At 36.4% G+C, this 24766-nt stretch overlaps 2 protein-coding genes across 9 annotated transcripts in view; both read left to right on the top strand.

Moving 5' to 3' along the window:
* LOC126978515 (peptidoglycan recognition protein 4-like) overlaps window positions 1-11586 on the top strand; it is a 33185-nt gene extending 21599 nt beyond the window's left edge. For 5 of the 8 annotated variants that reach the window (XM_050827364.1, XM_050827363.1, XM_050827366.1 and 2 more), the window contains one exon: window positions 189-1322. In XM_050827364.1, the coding sequence (XP_050683321.1) occupies window positions 189-391 (203 nt within the window). In that variant the 3' untranslated portion in view covers window positions 392-1322. Of the gene's footprint in view, window positions 1-188; window positions 1323-8175; window positions 8358-8881; window positions 9006-11204 lie in introns of those variants that run through there. The other 3 variants (XM_050827362.1, XM_050827359.1, XM_050827361.1) reach the window with 3 other exon arrangements.
* A 1816-nt stretch (window positions 11587-13402) lies between these two features.
* LOC126978990 (uncharacterized) lies at window positions 13403-14077 on the top strand. The gene has a single exon (XM_050828129.1). It carries the CDS (start codon window positions 13403-13405, stop codon window positions 14075-14077), a length of 675 nt encoding a protein of 224 aa, XP_050684086.1.
* Window positions 14078-24766: the final 10689 nt, after the last annotated feature.

Raw genomic sequence — 24766 nt, 5'->3', positions numbered from 1 at the left:
CGCCCTTCAGACAGAAACACAGCAATGTTTACATATTACTACTTCACGGCAGAAATAGACGCCGTTGTGATACCAATAATCAAATGTGCAAAGAGCCTGGTGATTTAAATCTGTTCTGTAGCTTAGGAGTTCATCGTGGTCAAAGAGCGTGACACGAAATTTTAACTAGTTACTATTCAATATTACAGGTAACTTCAACCAGTCGGCTCCAACACACATTCAAGTGGAAAGCGTTGCGAGGCTTGCTGCTTATGCAGTCAGCAGTGGTCACCTGGTGCCTGGCTATAGTGTGCTCGTCGGTACTGGAATGCCCCAACCTCCTAGATTGTTACAGAGACTACTATTACTGCCGACGTGGAAGAACAAGATGTCTTATAAAGTTTACGACTAGACACCTATGTGTAGACATTTGACGCAATCTTGGTCCACTACCAAGCTCGGGATTTTCGACTTCTGTGACTTTGCATAACGAAAATTATTGTTTCTAAGTCGTAGAAATATTGAACGTATGATATGTATTGTATTAAATAATATTATATTTGTTCATTAATTATTATACCTTATATTCAACTTTTATTATATGAATTGGTCAAAAGACAATACTTATTTTGTGACATGAAGGTATGTTTACTTTGCGAATATTATTTATCGAATTAGTTCCTAACTTTAAAACTTAATATTATAGTGTATATATATATACTTATATTAACTTTGAAGTATTCGCTATATTGGTTATAAACTTCAAAGGATGAATTATTAGTACTATAAAAAAAAACGGTTTGTAGTTATCTGCATATTAGGTACATAATACATATATTTTGTTATAATTGATAAGGTTTAACTGATTTGTTAATAATTTTTAATCTAATTTGACAATCGGATATTTGACCCATATTTGTTACCTACTATGTGTATAATTTATTGCGTTTATATTTTATTTTTTAATCAAAAGTCGACATTCCCTAATGCCAATTTAATTTTAATTTACTGCAATAAAATGATTATGTATGGACTAAGACTAAGCAATACAAATTCTTCACCGAGTTTCTCATTAATATAATATACTCTATGTAAAACTTCTACTCCATGCACTCTATAATCTCTATGGTATATTGAACTGTGAGGTCACTAGTTTCAAAGTAGCTAGTATCTTAATATTTTCATTAAAATATAATCTTCTGTGGTGTTTGTTTAAGATCCCATATTCCACATACATTCGAATACTTGTTATATTATTTGTCTTGAGTGTGTATTATTATAAGCTTAGGACCTTAGATTTTGTGTATAACTTCAAAATAAAGATTATTCATTTGCATATTAAATGAAGTTTTATTTAATACATGCTGACCCGGCAAACGTTGTTTTGCCATATAAAGTATAATTCACGCGATAGTTTTATAAATAATAGCCTATGTGTTATTCTGGTGTGTAAGCTATGTTATTGTAAAGTTTCATCAAAATCCATTCAGTAGTTTTTGCGTTAAAGAAGTACAAACATACATCCAGACATACAAACTTTCACGTTTATAATATTAATAAGAAGGATTAGGGGATAAAGTATGAAATTTTTGTTTTCATTTCGTTGTCTTTTCAACTCAACAAACATTGTTTATGCATTTTCTGTTGCTTCTTGAAAGGACACACTTCTACGGCTTTTTTGATTCTACCCCTATTTTTTCATTTTTTATATAAGAGGGGCTTTTTTTACTTATGAGATACTATGACGTATAGGTTTAGAAAATATTGCTGTAGGTACTCCATTTATATATCGCACGAACATCCTTCTGGATCGCCATGCAGTCTGCTTCTGATCGAAATTCAGTGCCTAAGATCTCACCGCTAGATTCTGCAGGTACGATTAGATTTTTTTGATTAAACTAATTTTAAATGGGCGTTTTGGGAGTATTCGATGTATTAGCGAGAGATTGCCTATAAAAATTGGCCGCAAATAACAGTTATTTATTTTAGTATTAATTATCCCAGGAAATGTAAATTGCACCTTTTTTTTAATAAATTGTACGTAATTTTAAAGGAAATTGTGTAAAGAATTGAACATGGTTGCTCTCAGTCAGCCGCAACATAATGGAAGCCAGGTGTTAACAGGTACATTTTCGTTTATAATTTAGTCATCTGTATTTTATAATTTCAATACAAAATTGAAGTTTTATATTTACTATTTCAATAAATAATTCTCGCTCCAGTTAAGTGTGAGCAAGTATATATTATTTTTTAACCATTTTTACGTTATTTAGGAATACAAAAAGTCTCAGTCAGCCGCAATGTTATGGTTGCCAGGTGTAAACAGGTATTTTATTGTTAATTATTTTTAGTCGTCTGTTCTCTTATATTTTAATACAAAATTGAAGTAATTATAATGTTTAATACTATATTTAACGATAAACCATGATTACCAGTTAAAAAATAACCACAAGCAGGAGGTAGCTAGTTAAAAAATGACCGCAAGGAGGAGGAGATTTTAGCTCCAGTTAAGTGTTGCAAATTCATTTCTGACTTAAAATAGTCATTAGTGATAATGTCTGGTTCAAAGTATAGTATAGCCATAAACTTTCACCGTGTATACTCAAGTCCTTCAGCTTTAACTAAGTATAATAATAATAATATTTAAAAAATAATTTCAAATATTATCTTGCCCCAACTAGGCAGAGCTTGTACTTTGGGTGCAAGACAACGATATATTTAATACGATATAGATACTTTAACATACATTAATACATATAAACATCAAGTCGAGTTGGAAAAAACATCGGAAACAACATATTCATCATATAAATGTTGCACCTACCCGGATTCGAACCGGGACCTCTAGTTCCTAATTGTACCTATACCATTTAGTTTGGCCATAAATACTCTACAATTAAAAAAATAAACAATATATTACATTTGAATTTGGAATTTTTATATGATTGTTTATTTCTTGAGTTTTCTCATTTTGGCGCCAATACATTGGTCAATATTTTGTGATATTAAAATGGAGTGGGGTTATAAAGAGAACCGAATCGCTGTGATTGCATTACACAAAGTAGGTATGGAGACAAATTCAATTTTTAACACTCTCCATACGGTTGGTATTAGTAAAATGTTTATGTACCGGGCTATTAATAGGTACAATGAGACCTGTTTATGACAAAAAAGGTGGTCAATGCAGTAAGAGAAAGAAGGGGAAGAAGTGCTGTCCGAAAGCGAAAGATTTTATCTCGGGAGATAAAGATAGCATCTATCACCATGTTGCTTATTTTAAAAGATGACTTAGAACTTGCAGCCTATAAGAGTACTGGAGTATTTCTTAACTGATAATTTAAAAAAGAATAGGATGGTAAAATTTAAATAACTACTGAAGCGGTACTCAAAGGGAGATCAGAGAAAAAATTTGTTCAAAGAGATTATTTTTACTCAAAGCTCTTCAAGGAATCTACAAAATTCGTTGATAGAGTGCAACGTGGGCACTATCCGACTTCAGTGATGGTTTGTGGGGTATTAGCTATGAAGGAGTGACTGAGCCATACTTTTGTGAAAAAGGTATGAAATCAAAACAAGTGTTTCAATTTACCATTCTTGAGAAGGTAATGAAGCCATGAACAACACTACGTTCAATAATCAAGAACGATCCTTCCAGCGAGACTCGCCGCCGGGTCATTAAGCTCGGTCTACACAGTTTATGGTCAGTTTTAGAGAGTACCTACGGCTTGCTCTAAACATCATGATATTTTGGAGTCCCTAAAACAATCTGCTCCTCACAATTGGCAATGAAGAATTTTCCCATGGAAAGAGTGCTTGGAAGGTAATGAAGCCATTGATAACTGCCCTCAACGTTTAAAGGACTGTAGTGCAGCCAACCGCTGGAGACCACTTCGAATAAGCTTTTTATATTTATGTATTAAACTAACACACTGTTAAAGTAATAAATTTTATTTGCAATAGACTTTTTTCCATTGTTTCAGTATTTATGGCAAGACTAAGTTTATTGGTTATTACATCATTTTTAATTTGCTTTTTACTTTTTAAAATTTACATTGGCAGTGAGGCCATCAGCTCAAACCAAAAAAAGGGCGTAATTTTAAAGCGCCAGCAACGCTCTTGTGTATCCTCTCGTATTGCAAAAGAATGTAAACGGCGGTGATCAATTAACATCAAGTGACCTGTACGCTCGTTTGTACTCTCTTCCATAAAAAAGCCCTGGTTCGATGCGATAGTTAAAACAGCAGCTGACTGCAAAAAACTGGCGTATCGAACCTAAGATGTGGCTCTGTGCACAAAGGATCCGAACTTCAAAGTTCTAAAGAGTAAATACTACCGTGTCTCCAGTTTCTGCTTTGTTTTTGTTGGACATAAAGAAGTTGAGTTCGCAAGATGGCATTTCTCCCATCGTGATAAGAACGTATGCCCCTGAGTTGACGCCGGTTCTTACACGATTATTCGAGCACTTATGTTCAATTGGCGTAGTCCCAGACTCATGGAAGTCAGCCATTGTCCATTTCGATCCAAAATAAGAGACAGTTCGGACTCAGTTATCTACAGGCCTATTCCTGTTACCTCCTATAGCTCTCCGAAATCATAGAAGACATTGTTAACCGCTAGCTCTTGGTATACCTAGAGGGTCACCAGTTGATCAAAGACCGACAGTACGGTTTTCGCCATGGTCGGTCAGCGGGCGATCTTCTGATATACTGGGCGGGGGCTATCGAAAGCAAGGGAGAAGGCCTGGCAGTTAGTGTAGATATAGCGAAGGCCTTTGATTGTGTATGGCACAAGGTGCATCTGTCAAAACTTCCATCATTTCGGCTTCCCGAGAGTTGATGCTATATGGAGTATTGCTGTCGTCTCTGGTCTGCCACGCACATATATCTGACCTGATTCCAGCCGCAGAATTCCACCTTCGCACAAAGCACCAAAAATTATCCAATCTGGATCTGTGCGGTGCTTCCACAGTCCGGATTTTAAGTAACTTTCTTCTACGTATAATTAAACTGTGGAATGTGTTTCCTTGTTTGGTGAAAGAAGATTATTCAAAGGGCGTCCTTGAAACGAGGAAACAGCTACAACCAAAAGTAGAAGAAGAACGAAAGAAGGGAAACATTGCATACTTGAAGCACGATAAATTAGTAAAGGCATAAAAGGCATTTATTTTCTCAAAATTGATTCCTTTAGAATTCTTTTTGATGTCATTTCTTATACTACTAGATACTACTACCGCTTCGGAAACAAATGGTAGTAGTAAAGAAACCTAACGAGACCGGACGAGAAAAAAGAAAAAGAGATCAGACTGGATCACCAAATTGGTCATAACAAAAGAAGTCGAACACAAACTCGAAGAAACTCGCCTACTACGGCTACAAAAGAAATAATAAAACCCAAAATATTAAATTATATAGCACGAGGAAGGTGATCTTCTTTATCGGTGGTCCATTACTGGAATGGTGCAGTGACTATCTAAAAAATCGGACATACAAAGTGAAAATAGACAACACGTTGAGTAAGCCAGTCATGGTGAGAAAGGGCACCGCTCAAGGTTCAGTATTAGGGCCGCTTCACTTTCTTTCATACGTCAATAACATCAAAGATTGTATAAAAAACTGCACTTGTTTCCAGTTTGCGGACGACACTTGTCTCGTAATCGCGGACAAAGATCCAATAAAGGCTTGTGATTTTATGCAACAGGACCTCAATAACCTTACCCGGTGGTGTCATGATGTAGGCCTTGTTCTTAATCCAAATAAAACTAAACTCTTATTGATAAAATCACCGTTTATTAAGAAATTACCAATCAAAAACATAACAGCTCACGAACATGTCTGCCTACATAAAAACTATCACTCATGTAAATGCACACCCTTGGAAATAGTTAGATCTCACACATATCTTGGGTTAATAATAGATAATAAATTTAAATGGAGTAATCATGTAGACTATGTATGCAACAAACTTAGACAATTCCTTGCAAGTATCTCAATTCTTAAAAATCGCATACCCTATAAAGTCAAAATAATGCTCTATAACGCGTTAGCCGAATCGTACGTTCAGTATGGACTGAGCAGTTACGGTCGTACTTACAATTCGTACCTTGACAAAATTAATAAAATTCAAATTCAAATTATTAAAAAAATAGTATCAAATCAAATTAAACGTAAATTTCAGGGTAACGAAAGCGGGCTATTTAAGCATTGTCAAGTGTTGTCAATATTTAAGCAAATTGAATATGCAATACTAAAAGAAAATTATTTTAATAATAAATTAAAAACAGCCATAGATCACCCCGTGTATACGCGCGCTGTTAGTCTAAACCGGCTGCACATGCCTCGGGCATCCAATGCGGTGAAAGAACAACAGCTTACATAGTACCTAGACTGATTAATAAACTGCCACGTGACTTGACCGACTCGTTGACTGAGACTAATTTAAAACAGAATTTAAAAAAATACTTTTTAAGACTTGACTGACCACCGATCAACTTATCGTGCTTAACTATTAATTGTATCAAGTACTTTTACTTTTATTTGTATAATTATAATATATAGCTAAGTGATTGTGAACTATTTTTTCTTTTATTAATTTAACTCTGTTGGTGTAGACTTAATTTAGCAATTGTACAAACCTCAGTGGTTTTTATTGCTTTGAAACCGCAATGTAAAATTTGTTTTTTATTAATAAATACATAAAAAAAAAAAAAAAAAAAAAACACACCGGAAGCTATCTCAATTAGTTGTTCTATAGAGAGATTAACAATATCTCTTCTATTTTTACATTTTAATCTATTATTAATAATAATTAGGGAACCTCCATGTATTGGCCTACTTCTACAAATCGAAATGACTACTTTATGTTCTCTAAAACTGAACTGGAGCTGATGACTCTTACGCAAATGTTCTGTAATACATAATAAATCTATATTACAGCAGCTCAAAAACAGTTCAATTTCTAATTCCTTACTTGAGATACCTTGTATATTCTGGTTAACAATATTTATGAGCTTTATATTATTATTATACCTAGCAGTAACTTATATTTGGTGAATGTTGCCTATTTTGTATGATATTGCAAGAGTTGTCTTCCTTTGTCAAATAACTTAATTTAAATTAATTGAAGAAAAATCTTCATTGTTATATTTTTGTACAGTAGTACTAATAGATTCCCCAATAGAGGATTGTATGTCGATTATTTTACAATTTTGCCCAATAGAGGCATGTTTATTAAATAACACTACAGAGGAAGTAGTTTGTTGACTAAGACTATAAGCTACTAAAGTAGCCAGCTGTCGCTTAACTCTAAATGGTAGGTATAGGTTACCATTGGTTATTTTCAGATTATAATTAATGAATTTATTTGTGTCAAATAAAATTAAACTTTCATTATTGTGGAATGTCGCATTACAAAGTTGTATTTAATTTAAATATTGTTCTATTTTGCTCCTGTGTCAAATCCGAGGAGTATGGGAATGAACAATCATCTCTTTAGATTTGGTGTTATTGCAAATATTAATAAATTTTTCTATATTTTTAATTAAGTCCTTATTTCTAATATTATGAGTGTTATTACCAAACATTATACCTATGATTGTTTTATCTTTTAGATTTATTTTTGGTATGGAATTTATGAGGTTATTGAAAGTTATATTGGGTTTACATATTTATCACCTCAAAATTCTTTGCAACTGCATTATTTAATAAAGGTCCAAACCCTTGGCCAATTTTGTCTGAAAATAATATAAACCTACTTGATGCACTTGTATCCATACTTTGACTAGTTTTTAATGGGGATACACTTAAGTCTTGATAATTTTCTAATGTTGTTTGTTAGTTGTGCTGGAGCAGTGGCACATATTATTATTATTATTGTTTATAAAGGATTCAAAGCGTTCCATGTTTTCATTGCCTATTGTCAAGAAACGTTTGTGTGGTAAAGGTAACATAATTTTGCCACAGATACCCAAGTATGGAGCGATCGCCCTCAGGCTATTAAATAATAAGTGTAATTGTAGAATATTACTTTGTAAACATATTTATTGATGAAAAAAAACCCCGCTGAGTTTGTTGCGCCCATTCTTCTCAGGTCTGAGGCATTCTTTTTGGAATGGGTGGTAGTTTTTTACTTTATTATACTTGATGTCATATCCTAATTGAATAAAAATATTTGAAAATAAATTTATCGTAAATTTTTCAGAAAACGTTTTACCACCGATTGATCCACTCGATATAGTGCCGGTTACAGAGTGGTATATCAAAGATATATCGCCGAGTACAAATAAATCTGAAGAAGTAACAGAGGCAGTAATTGTCGTCGCGACCGGCACAGAAGAATGTAACACTGTCGTGCAATGCAGTCAGCTCATACAAGAGCTGCAGGTATATACATAATTGTGTTAATTCCGTATCCAGGCTATGCCTGAGACGAAGCGATTTTCTACTAATTCGTCGTCTTTCCGAAATTAGGCCAAGAGAAGTTATGACTGGTCCACTCGTCATGCTTATGAAAATTAAACTGTATTTGCAATACACATTTTTGTGTGTAATTGTCGCGGTTAATTAACGCGACTTTGGCGAAAGGATTTTCCATATAACAATCTCACAGAACATGGAGAGATAGAAGTAGTATTGCATTATGAATACATGAGAACAAGCGTACCCAAATTCAAACATTGAAACATAATATCTCATAATACACATATTAAATTCGGACTCCTAATTAGTTTGTATTACGGTAAATTGATCGACAGTCTAACTGCCTACAGAAAAATAAGCCTTATACGTATCAAGGGGAGTAAAAAGTCTGTACATGCGACGCTGTTCTTAAGTGTGGTTACATTTAGCGATAAAGATATTAGTTCTTACACAATATATACGTAATGTAATTATATCATAACTCACAGGTTAACAACACGAAGTTGTCGTACAACTTCTTGGTGTCGTCGACAGGTGTCGTTTTAGAAGCTTTCGGCTGGCAGAGGTCGCCAGTGTTCTCGGAGCTGTCAGTCCTGGTTATTGCTTGTATAGGTAATGTTTGTTTTTGTTGTTTTCTACTATCTTCAATGAAATACGTTCCGGAGGTAATACGGTACATTAAGACTCGGTTTATAGTTCAACATAAGTTTAGAGAGAAAAACATGTAGATATTTCACACAATAGTCACAGGATACACTTAATATAAACTAATAAAAGTACAAAACAAACCAAAAAAGAACGTATTTAAATAGTAATCGATTTAATATTGGAGAGTTCCTGTGTAGTGTAGGAAATGGGTCACCGACTCGGTTCGATTATCTGTGACACAGCCGTGGCTATGAAACAGCACTGATTTATATAATATAAATAAGATATATATTATGTTAAATTTAATACTTTCTTTTAACTGAATGCATAAAATGTGGATGTTTTTGCGTATACATACGGTTTAAGACCGAAGACACTTAATTTGATGGTGTACTGTTCACGAGAGTCCAGGAGTAGCCTTACCACTTGTGGAGCTTGATTTTGTTGGAGAAGAGGACAAACGACTATACTATGTGAGATAGACAATACTATAAGACTTAACCATTCTCTTTAACAGCCAATTGCGTAGGTGATTTCTGAAGGTTTACATGTAATATCAACTTGGATACACACTGTAATTAAATTATTCAACAGTTTGGTTATGCTATGTCCTTTGGGATATATTGTTTAATTTTGGCGTCAGGTAAATAAAAACTTTGAATTATAAAGTAAAAGTAGCTTATATAATATTATATTAACTGTAAGTGACTATATTATACAATGAAAAGTTATTATTTGTGAAAACTTGTAAATAGCTTTTGGTTTAATAGATATTAGATTAATTTTTACTATTAATATGTGGTTATACCTGTAGGTTATTCTAAAGTTATAATATAAAATATAATGTGATTATGCAGTAAAGAAATTTTAGACTTGAAATATCGATATCTTAAGTCAAGTAAAACTAATATTTCCATCCAGCCACAACCGGCAAGTTGAACGAACATACCGAGATTTATTATATATCAAGTACTAGGTATCTGACTGTTGCCGTATCGGTAACGCTTGTCAGTTTAAGAGCGCTCAAACGAAATCTTCAGATACACGAATCTCGCATCGTCCATACATTTTTATTAAAATATAAAATTCTCGTGTCACGGTGTTTAAACTCCTCCGAAACGGCTTGACCGATTCTCATGAAATTTTGTGTGCATATTGGGTAGGTCTGAGGATCATACATCTATTCTTTATCCCCCTTAACGTTAAGGGTAGTCCACCCCAAAACTTTTATTTTTTAACAATTTTTTTTTAAATTTTATTTTAATATGATTTAGCATTAAAAATAGATACAACTTCAAACTTTCGCCTTTCTACTATCTACAACTATATTTTGTATCGCGATTTTTATATTATTCTGTTCCATCCTCAAATCCGCTATAGGGTTGCAAGATGACAATCGAATACATTATTTTTGTAGTACGATATATTTGGTAGATCTGAGAATCGGTTACATTTACTTTTTATACCCCAAAAACTTTTTAATTACTTCATATTGCAATACAACGTTTGCTGGGTCAGCTAGTATTAAAATAAAATTGTTTTTATAACACTAATTTAACATGAAATCACTTAAAAACTATATCTGACTAGCTTGTGACCGCTGCGCTACGGTTCATCAAAACAAATCCAAAAGTTATTGTTAATTTTTTGAAATTTTTAGAAGTTCAATCTTTATAATAATTATTTTGTTTTTTCCTGTAATTCATTTTTTTCTCGTAATTAACTAATGACATAGAAGAACTGTTAAGGTCTATGCACAAAAATGTTATCTCATAGAAATATTCATACAGAATAATAAAATAAGGGACGAGACGAGCAGGACGTTCAGCTGATGGATAATTGATACGCCCTACCCATTCAATGCATTGCCGCTCAGGATTGAAAAACCCAAAAATTCTGAGCACTATAATTGCTCTCGTCACCTTTAGACATAAAATGTAAAGTCTCATTTGCCCAGTTATTTCACTAGCTACGGCGCCCTTCAGACAGAAACACAGCAATGTTTACATATTACTACTTCACGGCAGAAATAGACGCCGTTGTGATACCAATAATCAAATGTGCAAAGAGCCTGGTGATTTAAATCTGTTCTGTAGCTTAGGAGTTCATCGTGGTCAAAGAGCGTGACACGAAATTTTAACTAGTTACTATTCAATATTACAGGTAACTTCAACCAGTCGGCTCCAACACACATTCAAGTGGAAAGCGTTGCGAGGCTTGCTGCTTATGCAGTCAGCAGTGGTCACCTGGTGCCTGGCTATAGTGTGCTCGTCGGTACTGGAATGCCCCAACCTCCTAGATTGTTACAGAGACTACTATTACTGCCGACGTGGAAGAACAAGATGTCTTATAAAGTTTACGACTAGACACCTATGTGTAGACATTTGACGCAATCTTGGTCCACTACCAAGCTCGGGATTTTCGACTTCTGTGACTTTGCATAACGAAAATTATTGTTTCTAAGTCGTAGAAATATTGAACGTATGATATGTATTGTATTAAATAATATTATATTTGTTCATTAATTATTATACCTTATATTCAACTTTTATTATATGAATTGGTCAAAAGACAATACTTATTTTGTGACATGAAGGTATGTTTACTTTGCGAATATTATTTATCGAATTAGTTCCTAACTTTAAAACTTAATATTATAGTGTATATATATATACTTATATTAACTTTGAAGTATTCGCTATATTGGTTATAAACTTCAAAGGATGAATTATTAGTACTATAAAAAAAAACGGTTTGTAGTTATCTGCATATTAGGTACATAATACATATAGTTTGTTATAATTGATAAGGTTTAACTGATTTGTTAATAATTTTTAATCTAATTTGACAATCGGATATTTGACCCATATTTGTTACCTACTATGTGTATAATTTATTGCGTTTATATTTTATTTTTTAATCAAAAGTCGACATTCCCTATACCTAGAGGGTCACCAGTTGATCAAAGACCGACAGTACGGTTTTCGCCATGGTCGGTCAGCGGGCGATCTTCTGATATACTGGGCGGGGGCTATCGAAAGCAAGGGAGAAGGCCTGGCAGTTAGTGTAGATATAGCGAAGGCCTTTGATTGTGTATGGCACAAGGTGCATCTGTCAAAACTTCCATCATTTCGGCTTCCCGAGAGTTGATGCTATATGGAGTATTGCTGTCGTCTCTGGTCTGCCACGCACATATATCTGACCTGATTCCAGCCGCAGAATTCCACCTTCGCACAAAGCACCAAAAATTATCCAATCTGGATCTGTGCGGTGCTTCCACAGTCCGGATTTTAAGTAACTTTCTTCTACGTATAATTAAACTGTGGAATGTGTTTCCTTGTTTGGTGAAAGAAGATTATTCAAAGGGCGTCCTTGAAACGAGGAAACAGCTACAACCAAAAGTAGAAGAAGAACGAAAGAAGGGAAACATTGCATACTTGAAGCACGATAAATTAGTAAAGGCATAAAAGGCATTTATTTTCTCAAAATTGATTCCTTTAGAATTCTTTTTGATGTCATTTCTTATACTACTAGATACTACTACCGCTTCGGAAACAAATGGTAGTAGTAAAGAAACCTAACGAGACCGGACGAGAAAAAAGAAAAAGAGATCAGACTGGATCACCAAATTGGTCATAACAAAAGAAGTCGAACACAAACTCGAAGAAACTCGCCTACTACGGCTACAAAAGAAATAATAAAACCCAAAATATTAAATTATATAGCACGAGGAAGGTGATCTTCTTTATCGGAGATTACAAAAAACCAGTAACCGACATAGGCATCCGGAACCAAATTAAAATTAAAACAAAATCCTTATACAAATCAACACTGAAGATAAGCACCCCAAGCCGGCTAGTCACCGTGGGGGAAGATGACTACTACCCTCCTAATAATCTCCCCAACTCAAACCAAAAACTACTCAAGGAACCTCGCCATCGGAAAAGCACCTTACATGTCGTTACATATAATACACTTTCACTGAGATCTGAAGAAAAATTTACAGAACTTATGTTGGCATTAGACAATATAAAATGGTCTATCGTTGGTTTAAGTGAAGTGAGACGTATAGGAGAAAACATAGAAGACTATGGCGAATTTATTTTTTACCATAACGGTTACACACCGGGCCATTACGGTGTAGGCTTCTTAGTGAAAAAAGAATTAAAAGACTGTATAGATGATTTTATAGGCATATCTGAGCGAATCGTTGTATTAAATCTAAAACTTTCAGGTGAAATGTGGTCCATAGTGCAAATCTACTCTAAAACTAAACTAAACTGATTCACTTAGCATTCGAGAATAATCTGAGAATATTGAACAGTTATTATAAAAATCAACCTAGCAACAGATGGACGTGGATGTCTCCAGACGGTAGCTATAAAAATGAGATTAATTACATACTCTCAAACAGAAGTACAGCTTTCCAATACTGTAGAGTTATAAATAATTTAAACTTTAACAGTAACCATAGACTTGTCAGAGCCAAACTAAAATTAAATACCTCTAAGGAAAGACCTTTTAAAGTAAATCTAACAAAGAAGATCCCAAGCCTCAATGTCAATGGAATTAAAGAAAACTTAATAAACTTCATAGAGAACACAAAACAAATACCTATACAAGACAAATACAACAAACTGCAAGAAATTATAAATGAAAGGGCTCCAGAAAGTGCTTTGGATACTAGAAACAATAAAATATCATGGCTATCAGAAGAAACAAAGCAGCTACTAGAAATTAGATCCAACCTTTTCTCAACATCTAATAAAACAAAATATGTAAGAAAGGACATAAAAACAATAAGTAAACCAATAAACGTCAATATGAGGAAAGAAAGACAAAAATATAGGTTAGAAAAACTGGAAAAATGTATACAGAAAACAGGCGGAGCAAGGAAATCATTAAAAGAACTATCAGGAAAACGAGACTGGATACCCAATATGAAAGACAGAAACGATAGAAGTGCGACCAGAAGATGTGAAATAACAACAATAGCAACTAACTTCTTTAAAAATTATACTCAAGCCAAACCATGACACCAAAAATAGATTTATCTGGACAGGAGGAAGTACCACCAATATTGCTGGCAGAGGTAGAAAAAGCAATATCAACACAAAAGAGAGATAAAGCTCCTGGTTCCGATGGCATCATTAACGAATTCCTTATAGGATACAAAGACACCATTGCACCGATATTAGTACACATATTCAATAAAATCCTACAGAGCGAGCATATTCCCCATTAGTGGACTTTTTTTTTTATGGAATAGGAGGACAAACAAGCGTACGGGTCACCTGGTGTTAAGTGATCACCGCCGCCCACACTCTCCAGCAACACCAGAGGAATCACAAGAGCGTTGCCGACCTTTAAGGAAGGTGTACGCGCTTTTCTTGAAGGTACCCATGTCGAATCGTCCCGGAAACACCGCACAAGGAAGCTCATTCCACAGCTTCGTGGTACGAGGAAGAAAGCTCCTTGAAAACCGCACTGTGGAGGACCGCCACACATCGATGGATGGTGGGGATAATATTGTAACTTGTGGCGTGTCGTGCGAAGGTGAAATTCGGCGGCAGGAATCAGGTTGAACAGCTCTTCGGAACACTCCCCGTGATAAATGCGGTAGAAGACACACAATGAAGCGACGTCTCTACGCAGCGCCAAGTGATCCAGCCGTTCACAGAGTACTGGGTCCCCGACAATTCGAGCTGCTCTACGTTGCACGCGGTCAAATGGATCGAGCTGATACTGGGGTGCGCCAGACCAGAGATGACAGCAATACTCCATGTGAGGCCGGACCTGCGCTTTGTAGAGCGCTAGAATGTGGGCCGGCTTGAAGTATTGCCGTGCTCTATTTATGACGCACAGTTTTTTTGAAGCCAGTTTGGCTTTGCCCTCCAGATGGCCACGGAATTGGCAATTGCTCTAGATTTCGAGACCCAGTATTCCGATACTAGGCGAGGCTTTAAGGGAAGTGTTCTCGAAGAGCGGTGATACGGCAAATGGGGTTTTTTTAGTGGTAAACGCGCAAACTTGAGTCTTCTGGGGGTTAAATTGGACAAGGTCCAACTTACCCCATTCCGCGACCTTCTCGAGAGAGGACTCGATAGAAGACACAAGTTTCTCCCGGCACTGGTCGACGTTTTCCCGAGAGAGACCTGCATGGCCCGTGTATACGGCATCACCAGTGCTGTCGTCTGCATAGCAATGCATGTTGGGGGTGTCCAACATATCATTGATATGCAGAAGAAACAGCGTGGGAGATAGCACACAGCCTTGGGGCACTCCAGCGTTCACGGGCTTGGGATTCGAGCAATAACCGTCGATAACGACCTGTATGCTGCGCCCAGTGAGGAAGCTGGTGGTCCACTTGCATAAGCTCTCGGGAAGCCCAAATGATGGAAGTTTTGCGAGGAGCGCCTTGTGCCATACACGATCAAAGGCCTTCGCTATATCTAGACCAACTGCCAGGCCTTCCCCCTTGCTTTCAATAGCCGCCGCCCATCTATGTGTTAGGTATACCAGAAGATCGCCAGTCGACCGACCATGGCGAAAGCCGTACTGCCGGTCGTTGATCAACTGGTGACCCTCAAGGTATACCAAGAGCTGGCGGTTAATTATGCTCTCCATGATTTTGGAGAGTAGGGAGGTAATAGCAATAGGCCTGTAGTTTGCCGGATCCGAACTGTCTCCTTTTTTTGGGATCGGATGGACAAGGGCTGACTTCCATGAATCAGGGACTACGCCTTTTGAATAAGAGTGCCGGAATAAACGCGTTAGCACCGGCGTCAACTCAGGGGCAGACATTCTAAGCACGATTGGAGAAATGCCATCCGGCCCGCTCGACTTCCTGACGTCCAACGAAAACAGAGCTCGCCTAACAGTTTTCTGTCGGAACTGTACTTCAGGCTCTGACACCGCGGGATGGTCGGCGGTGTTTTTCCGTTGTCGTCAAGAGTCGAGTTGGAGGCAAAAAGAGTGCACAGGAGATCGGCTTTCTCTTTTGCCGTATGGGCCAGGGTGTCATTCCTCATGTGCAACGGCGGCATGGACGGCTGGTTGAAGTTACCAAGAGCAGCTTTCGACAACGACCAGAACTTGCGTGTTCCGGTCGGGTAACTGGAAAGCTGCTCGCCAATTTTGACGACGTGCTTCGATTTCGCACGGGCGATTTGCCGCTTAAAAAATCTGGAGGCACGGTTATATTTCCTTTTCAGAACTTTGCAGTTCGGATCCTTTGAGCCCAGCGCCGCAACCCAAGTTCGATACGCCTGTTTTTTGCAGTCAGATGCTGCGTTAACTGACGCATCGAACCAGGGCTGTGATCTGCCACCGATCGGTGCTACAGAGCTTGGTATAAAAATATCCATGCCCTGCAGTATCACATCGGCTACTGCAACGGCGCAGGCACTAGGATCATCCGAAGGGAAACAAACCCTGCCCCAAGGGTAGGATGCAAAAAAGGAACGCATCCTATCCCAATCTGCTGACTTGTAGTGCCAAACGCGGCGGGTCGCTGGTGGTCTGCGACGTTGGCGTCGGATAGGCACTACACTCCTGACCAATGGTCGGACGTTCCGAGAGGGGCGTCGACAGAGACCTGGTAACCATCGGGATGTGTAGTCAGCAGAAGATCTAATAGGGACGGCATGTGGCTATCCACATCCGGGAGCCGCGTCGGCGACTCAACCAATTGGGACAGACCATACGCCAATGCAAAATTATGCACAGATCGCCCTGCGTAGTCTGTGGTACGTGATCCAAGCCATTCGGCATTGTGCCCGTTGAAATCACCCAAGACTACGATTTCAGCGGAGGGGATCTGAGCGAGCACGTCATCAAATGCCGCTTGAACGCAGCCCATGAGGTGATCCGTTTCTGCGTTACCACTATGGGTCCTGTAGACACACGCATAGATGCGGACGCGGTCCTCTAAATCTACGCGGAGCCAGAGAGTAGACAGGCCCCTACCCTCAAAATTGCCGAGACGGCGACAGCAGATATCCTCCCTAACGTACACACATACCCCGGCATGAGGCATGAAATTATGCTCAATTTTGTACCCGGGGTACGTTAAATATGACGTATCGCTAGGTCGAGATATCTGCGTCTCTGTAAGGAAACACAAGGCCGGCTGCTCCGTCTCAAGGTGGTGGTGGACGGCGTTTAAGTTTGAGTGAATTCCCCGGATGTTACAAAAGTCCACATTAAGCGTGGAGCGGGGTGCCGTGGTGTTGCTGCCCTGTTTGTCCTGTGACATACGCGGTACTGTACCCTCCCCAGAATACGAGGGGCAGCCCGAGCGCGAATGCTCGGGGAGGGATTCTCCGGCTCTACAAGAGCCGGTACCCTCCTGGGGTAATTTCTTTTTTAGGACCGCTCTCATATTTTGTTCGGGGGGGGAAAGGACGGGGGGGAATGGCCTCCGGTCCTCGACACTAACCTATGCGAAACATAGCGGCACTAGGCCGCTACTTACGGTAAGTAACCCGGACGAGTCTGGCCCGATTGTGCTGACGTCATAAGACAGCAGCGTGACTCTCCCACTTTCAAAAAGCCCGTAGTCGCCTCTTACGACACCCTTGGACCTGGGACTACCCTATTCTTTTTACGCCCCGGGGCAGCACAGGGCAACAATATACATCGACAATAATATTACTACACAAGAAAGGGAACAAAAATGACATCAACAATTACAGGCCTATCAGCCTGATGTCTAATATATATAAAATTTTTGCAAAAGTTATCTTGGGTCATATAACCAAAAAGCTCGATGAGAACCAGCCTAGAGAACAAGCGGGGTTTCGGACCGGTATTCGACATTGGATCACATAAATGTAGTCAAAGAACTTTTGAGAAAGGCAAAGAATTTAATGCAAACTTTTACTGCTGTTTCGTGGATTATTGCAAGGCTTGTGATTCGCTTGAACATCAAATGATTTGGCAAGCTCTTAAGATTCAGGGAATTGAAAATAAATATATCAGAATAATAAGAAATGTATATAATAGTAGCAAAGCTAAAATAAAAGCAGAAAGAGAAGGCGAAGTAATAAAAATTCAAAGATCCGTTGTCACCAAAGTTGTTCACTGCGGTTCTAGAGAACGTTTTCCGTCAACTAAATTGGGGAAAAAGAGGACTGTCAATTAACGGAGACAACATAACACATTTAAGTTTTGCAGATGACTTGATAATATTTTCATCATCAAAAAACGAACTTCATGTAATGCTAAGAGAACTAGACGAAGAAAGCCGGAAGGTAGGATTGGTTATGAACATTGAGAAGACTAAAGCTATGACAAACGATATAAAACACCCAATTACTATTACTTACAATTACTATTACAACAACACCATTGAATATGTTAATGAATACGTTTATCTAGGCCAAATAATCTCTCCGTCAGACCTCAGTTCAAAGGAAATAGAAAGACGAATAGGCAATGCTTGGAAAAGGTACTGGAGTCTAAAAGAAGTGATGAAAAACAGTGAAATAAGCATGACCATCAAAAGGAAACTTTTCAACACCTGCATCCTCCCTGTCCTTACATACGGATGTCAAACATGGGCCCTTAAAAAGCACACGCTCGAAAATTAGAAGTCTGCCAAAACGCTATAGAGAGGAGCGGATATAGGATGGGGAAAAGATTATCAGACAAAATAAGATCAAGTAATTAAAAAAAATGTATTCAAATAATTTATGAAGGAAAATACTGTCAAATTTCAATAATAATAATGCATGTAAAATTATATTAAGTATTTTGTCTGAATAAAGGCTATTTTATTTATTTATTTGATTGTGTATGGCACAAGGCGCTTCTGTCAAAACTACCATCATTGCGGCTTCCCGAGAGTTGATGCTATATGGAGTATTGCTGTCGACTCTGGTCTGGCACGCCCATATATCTGACCTGATTCCAGCCGCAGAATTCCATCTTCGCACAAAGCACCAAAAATTATCCAATCTGGATCTGTGCGGTGCTTCCAGTCCGGATTTTAAGTAACTTTCTTCTACGTATAATTAAACTGTGGAATGTGCTTCCTTGTTTGGTGTTTCCAGAACGATACGACATAAAAAAGTAAAGTACTATATCAAAAAAAAACGCATACACCTTTCTAAAAATCTGGCAACGCTTCGGTGATTTAACTGGTGTTGCAAGAGATTGTGGGCGGCGGTCATCACTTAACATCAGGTGACCCACCCGCGGTACTCTCGTTTTGTGCTTTATATAAGTTTTAAATTCTGTCAGATAGGTAGTTTTCTCAGACTTTAGATGGAATATTAGATAAGTACCTAGTGAACATTAACATTACCACACATCACTACACATACACATTATTATCGCAGGTAATCAAAATAGTTAAGTTACATAACGAAATAGTTACGTTAGATAAATAATTAAAACTAAGTACTTACTGAAAGTGTCACGGTGGTGGTAAATAAACAAGGTTATTGTGACGCGAATGTACTTACTTAGGTGACATCTAATAGTACCTATTATATACCTACCTAATACCTAACATTAACAAATAGGTACTTATATGGGACATAGGTACTGAACATTTTCAGGACCAGCTATTATACAAATACTCATTTAAACAATTAAGGTATTTAGAGCTGGAGTTGGTTTAACATACCGAGAGTAGGTTTCAATTTAATTTGTTTTTACATTGTGGCATCGTTTATAACTGTGTGGCAGTGCAATTTAATAAATATACGTGGTATGTTATATTTCTTAAATTTCGCAGTGGCATAAATAAGTTCAATAGGCATTTGGTGATGAAGCTCCATCTCGTAGTTGTGTGTAGTCAAGTGAGCATTTGTAACAATTTTCGTGAACGGCGCTCGGGCGGACCTAATATGGATACCATACGACAACAGATGTGTACTGATAAAAAAAAAATGGCATTTACCAGAAGGGTCTCAGGCATAATTTTTAACGGATGAACAGAAACGATTGCGTGTAGTGGTACCGAAAATGATAAAAAATATAATGAATGACATTCACCCAAAAATATTATTATGATAATTAACATAACACATTACTCATAGTGCAGCACCATCTGTTACATACTTGTGGAATAACAAATGTAAAATTGTTCAGTTTGCTTAGATGTTTGTGAATTGCAAAATGTGTTGATAAGCAATTTTGCCTTGGATGTTGATCCTTGATTTAAGTGTCAGAGGCCCACTAGGTTGAAACATTGAATCTAACCATGGACAACCTGGTTTGTTCTTCACCCAACAAGTATCCATGTGTTTTAGTTTTCCGAATTCGAATGTATGCTTATTAGACACTATAAGGTCAGCAACACTCTTGTGATTCCTCCGGTGATCACATAACTTCAGGTGACCCACATGTTTGTTTGTCCTCCTCTTCCATATAAAACCCTGAGGGAGTACTTTTAATACTTATATATTTTTATTGTTAGAAATAATCTTATAATATGGATGTCTTCTTATACATGGGCACCAAGCAAAGACAATAAAAGCACAGTATTTTTATTATGTTCGCTTTGCAGCTGTACAAATTGTTTTCTTATAAGTATATAAATATACAGAAACATTCCAATAAATAAGGACATGCCCACATGTAACCAGATAATACCAATACTCATATGCAATCAGGAAGATGCACAGAAGAAGAATGGGCCCTCTGGCATGGAACAGGCTGATCTGTTTCAAGGCCACATCAAGTTCCGATAATGTTACTTAACTTTTAGCACCTAGAATACATTTACAATAAAAGTATTGTGCTTGTTTACTTTTTCATTAATATTTATTATTTACCAACTTAGCTTAATATAAAATATTGTAATATAAAACAATGTTTTCAGTCCTCTGAACCTATGGTATGCTAGTTGACATCATATTCATACACTTGTTTTAAATTCGCATTTAATAAATCAAAACAAATAATAAAATAACAATGCAAATACTCAACAAACTAATTTAATTAAAAACTGCTGCATTTTGGCACCTAAAAAAAATTAATAAATAGGAACTTAAGTAAAATTAAAAATTATACAAATCAATCTTCAGGTGAAATAAAGAATAAACTTCTATAGCCTTTACATTTCTTAAGTTTAATAAATATATTATACTTTGTTATATTATTATACAACAGATAGATATTTATTAAAATCTGACAAAATAAACTGAATGTATTAGTAAATTTTATTTACACTTACTATACCTAAAAGAAAATAAAGTCGCATTTGCTAATTTCTTATCAAACAATAGATTGTATATAATCAAGTATTTGCCACAGCCCACATCCTAGCCTACTAACCCTTTCTTGGCGTGTTTCATTGTTTGTTTTTATGTTTTAGATATAATTGATAATATATGCCAAATTCCATTCGCGAATATTAGATAAAATAGACAATTGAAGGGCAAATTACGAACACAATTAAGTTTTTTGACTAAAATAAAGCCATAGAGTGCTCTCCGTCTGCCATCTTCGACTGGCGACTACGACTAGTAAATAGTTAAATAATAAATAGTAATTAAATACGTAGTATTAACATCCTTTTGATATTATTGGTTAATTGGCTATTGTGCATTTGGACAAGACTGCAAGTTATAACTGTTGTTAGGTTATTTTATGGACTCTTTAGAGAGAGCTTCTCGGAACACGACACACGCTTGCTAATTTATCAAATGCTATATAAGCTTCGGTTGAGTTCATACAGTATTAATTGTGATTATTCAAATTTCAAAGAATATATTTTGCTAACTTACGATTTACGAAATCGAAATACGAAAAAAAAAATGTTCAATGCTCCTTTCGGGCTAGGCAAGGCAATAACCTTATCATACAGCCTCATCAATAGTAAATATAAATATTTTCAGTCAATGATATAATACTTTATTAGTTATTTTCACCTCATGGGCAAACTAAAGTATTTTGACCATGTTTATTAGCGCTTAGTCTGTTATAAGAGTATGTCTATTGTGTACGACGGCGCAGGTACTCTCGATAGGGGCAATTTTTTGTTTACGCCTCTCCCGTAAAAAAATGTACAGGATAATATCATCTAATCTGTAATATCATCTAAACACCTTGTGTTACAAAATAGCAATTTTATTACGGATCCCTAATTTTGAAAAAAAAAACATAGCCTTCCTCGATAAATGGACTACCCAACACTGAAAGAATCATTCAATTCGGACCAGTAGTACCAAGATTAGCGCGTTCAAACAAACAAACAAACACTGCTTTATAATATTAGTATAGATTTATTTCACGTTTTTGCAATATTGTTCTTTCTACAAACGTAGAATAGCACCTCGAAGAAATAATGTTAAGGATTTGTTTTGTTACGCCAAAGAAGTATAACTTCTTGCGTGCATACACTTTTTTTTATTTTTTGACAGTGGAATTCAGTAGAACATGCCCATTTTTTTTTAGTAAATCAGAAAAAATATTATTTTACAGTGAGGAACTTCGCTACTATCCGGTGTCCCACGACACCACACAGTTTTTTTTCTAATCTGATCAAGATTGGCGGATTAGTTTGGATGAGAGCAGCACAGAACCGATTATCATGGGGACCTTGAGGCCTTCGTCCAGCAGAGGACGTCTTCCGGCTGAAATGATGAATGATGATGTTACATCGAAATACAAAGTGACTAGCTTCGAAACAGTTTAAACACAATCGTGATTTACGCACAAATTCTTGTTGATTACTACAAGTCTGTTTACAATATTTCTTACATTGGTACAGTAAATGATTTTGAGTATAAAACGGACAAACAGAAGAGGTGATATTAAAGCCTTTTCTTTCTCAACCGTCCCCCTTGGCTTTATATTCTTTTCAATGGTTCTAAATCTCTCTGAATCTATTCTAAAAGCCTCAATCATTCCAGAAAAGTTTTAAATTCTTTTAAAGTTCGGTCTTTTTTAAGGACCTGCCCTTTTCTGCAAACAGTGATAACACATAAAATTAATATAAACATCTCAGATACTACATCTAACATGCAACCAAAGTGAAACTGACATCATATGTTCATTCCAATTAACTAGTTGGGAGTTACGAGTTAGTGAAGCTAATTATTCTTAATATTTGGCTTGAGATTTTAAAACCATTTTACTCCAGTGACTCCATATAAAGAAGGTGCACTGTGTTCATGTTATGTTTGTTGTTGTGTGTTGTGTGTGCGCATACCACGCATTGAAACTTTTAATTATAAATATTGTTGAAAGTTCATAAATATGTATAAACTAGTTGAATAGTATAAAGAAGTGGGTCATCTCAACATATCAAATTTAGTATAACCATGTGAAAATATTTTTTTCTAGGTACATAATATTAAAGGTAATTGGGTGTGTGAAGAAGATGACTGATGAACGTATGCATGTACCCATAATTAATTATTGAATCAACTTGAAATGGAATTACGAAAAATCAGAATAAACAAAACTGTTATTAGGTTATGACAACAAAACGCATGTACATGAACAATGTAACAAAATGGTCGTACTTAACAATCATGAAATTGTTTGGATGCATTTAGAGTTTGCACATAATTCCAGTACCAACTTTCAAATTTGGAATACTGCTGGCTGTCAGCAAGGTATTTCTGTTGCTCCAGTAATAACAACAGTAGTAACAATAAACGGTGAGGCTAAACCTCACCGTTTATTCTGCCATACCAAAATTAAAAACAACATTTTATAGTATTTAGATTATAATACTTTGGGGTGATGTGGACTGTGCTTAAGACGATTTGATAGTTAGATTTAATAGAAAGTATTTTGCTTGATCGGCCTTGAGTTAAAATTTTCCAAATGTGAACTTTTCATTGGTAATGTAATATGTCACATACATATAGGCATAGGCACATAAGCGAATTTGCTAGTTAGTAAGTCTTTTTTGGGGCGATGTATATGTTTTTACATCTTCATCGGGATCTTGATCCCAGAAAATATTCAAAACCAAAGTATTACGATATTCAAAAGAATTTGTTAAAAATGTTTGTGTGGTAAAGGTTACAATAACATAAATGACTTTTGTAATGTTACCACAGATGGGGAATGGAGCGACCACCCTCAGGCTATTAAATAATAAGTTTAATTGTACGATGTTACTTTGTTAACATATTTTTAATGAAAATAAATCACACTGAGTTTGTCACGCCCGTTCTTATTAGGTCTGAAGCATTCTTTTTGGAATGGGTGGTAGTTTTAGATTTTCAATAAGTGATGTCACATCCCATTTTGAATTTGATAATATAAAATTGTCAATATTATCCACACTACTACAGCGAGGAATAAATATTAACGAATCACATCCAGGCAGTACGTGTCGTACACTGGCTCCTTCCCATGACCAAGCCACTACATTTGGTGCTGGGATTGCTGCTTTGACTGCCAAAAAACGCAATATGTCAGTCTCAGTGAGTCTTATATCTTTGCGCCGTTTGATATCGAGACCCAGATGTTGTAAAAAGGCTTATCTACGCGCCTCAGTAGAGCTACCAGAAGCCCAAGCGCTGCCAACTATTTCAGCCTGGCTTTCCAATTTACCGCCAGTACTCTTTGTACTCTCCCACGTAGTTCTATTTTCATGTAACAATATTATGTAGTAGTGTTATAAATGTTAAGGCGTTGTTTTGTTTTGAAAAAATCGATAGTAATTTTTCTATTTATACGCAATTAATGGGAATGATTTGTTCAATTTATGTGGGTGCCCTCTTATATTTGTGGTATATGTGGTACTACTT

Source organism: Leptidea sinapis, chromosome Z (genome assembly GCF_905404315.1).
Source record: "Leptidea sinapis chromosome Z, ilLepSina1.1, whole genome shotgun sequence".
Classification (NCBI taxonomy): Eukaryota; Metazoa; Arthropoda; class Insecta; order Lepidoptera; family Pieridae; genus Leptidea; species Leptidea sinapis.
The sequence above is the reverse complement of the archived record's forward strand: the minus strand, read 5'-3'. Positions and strand labels throughout refer to the sequence as shown.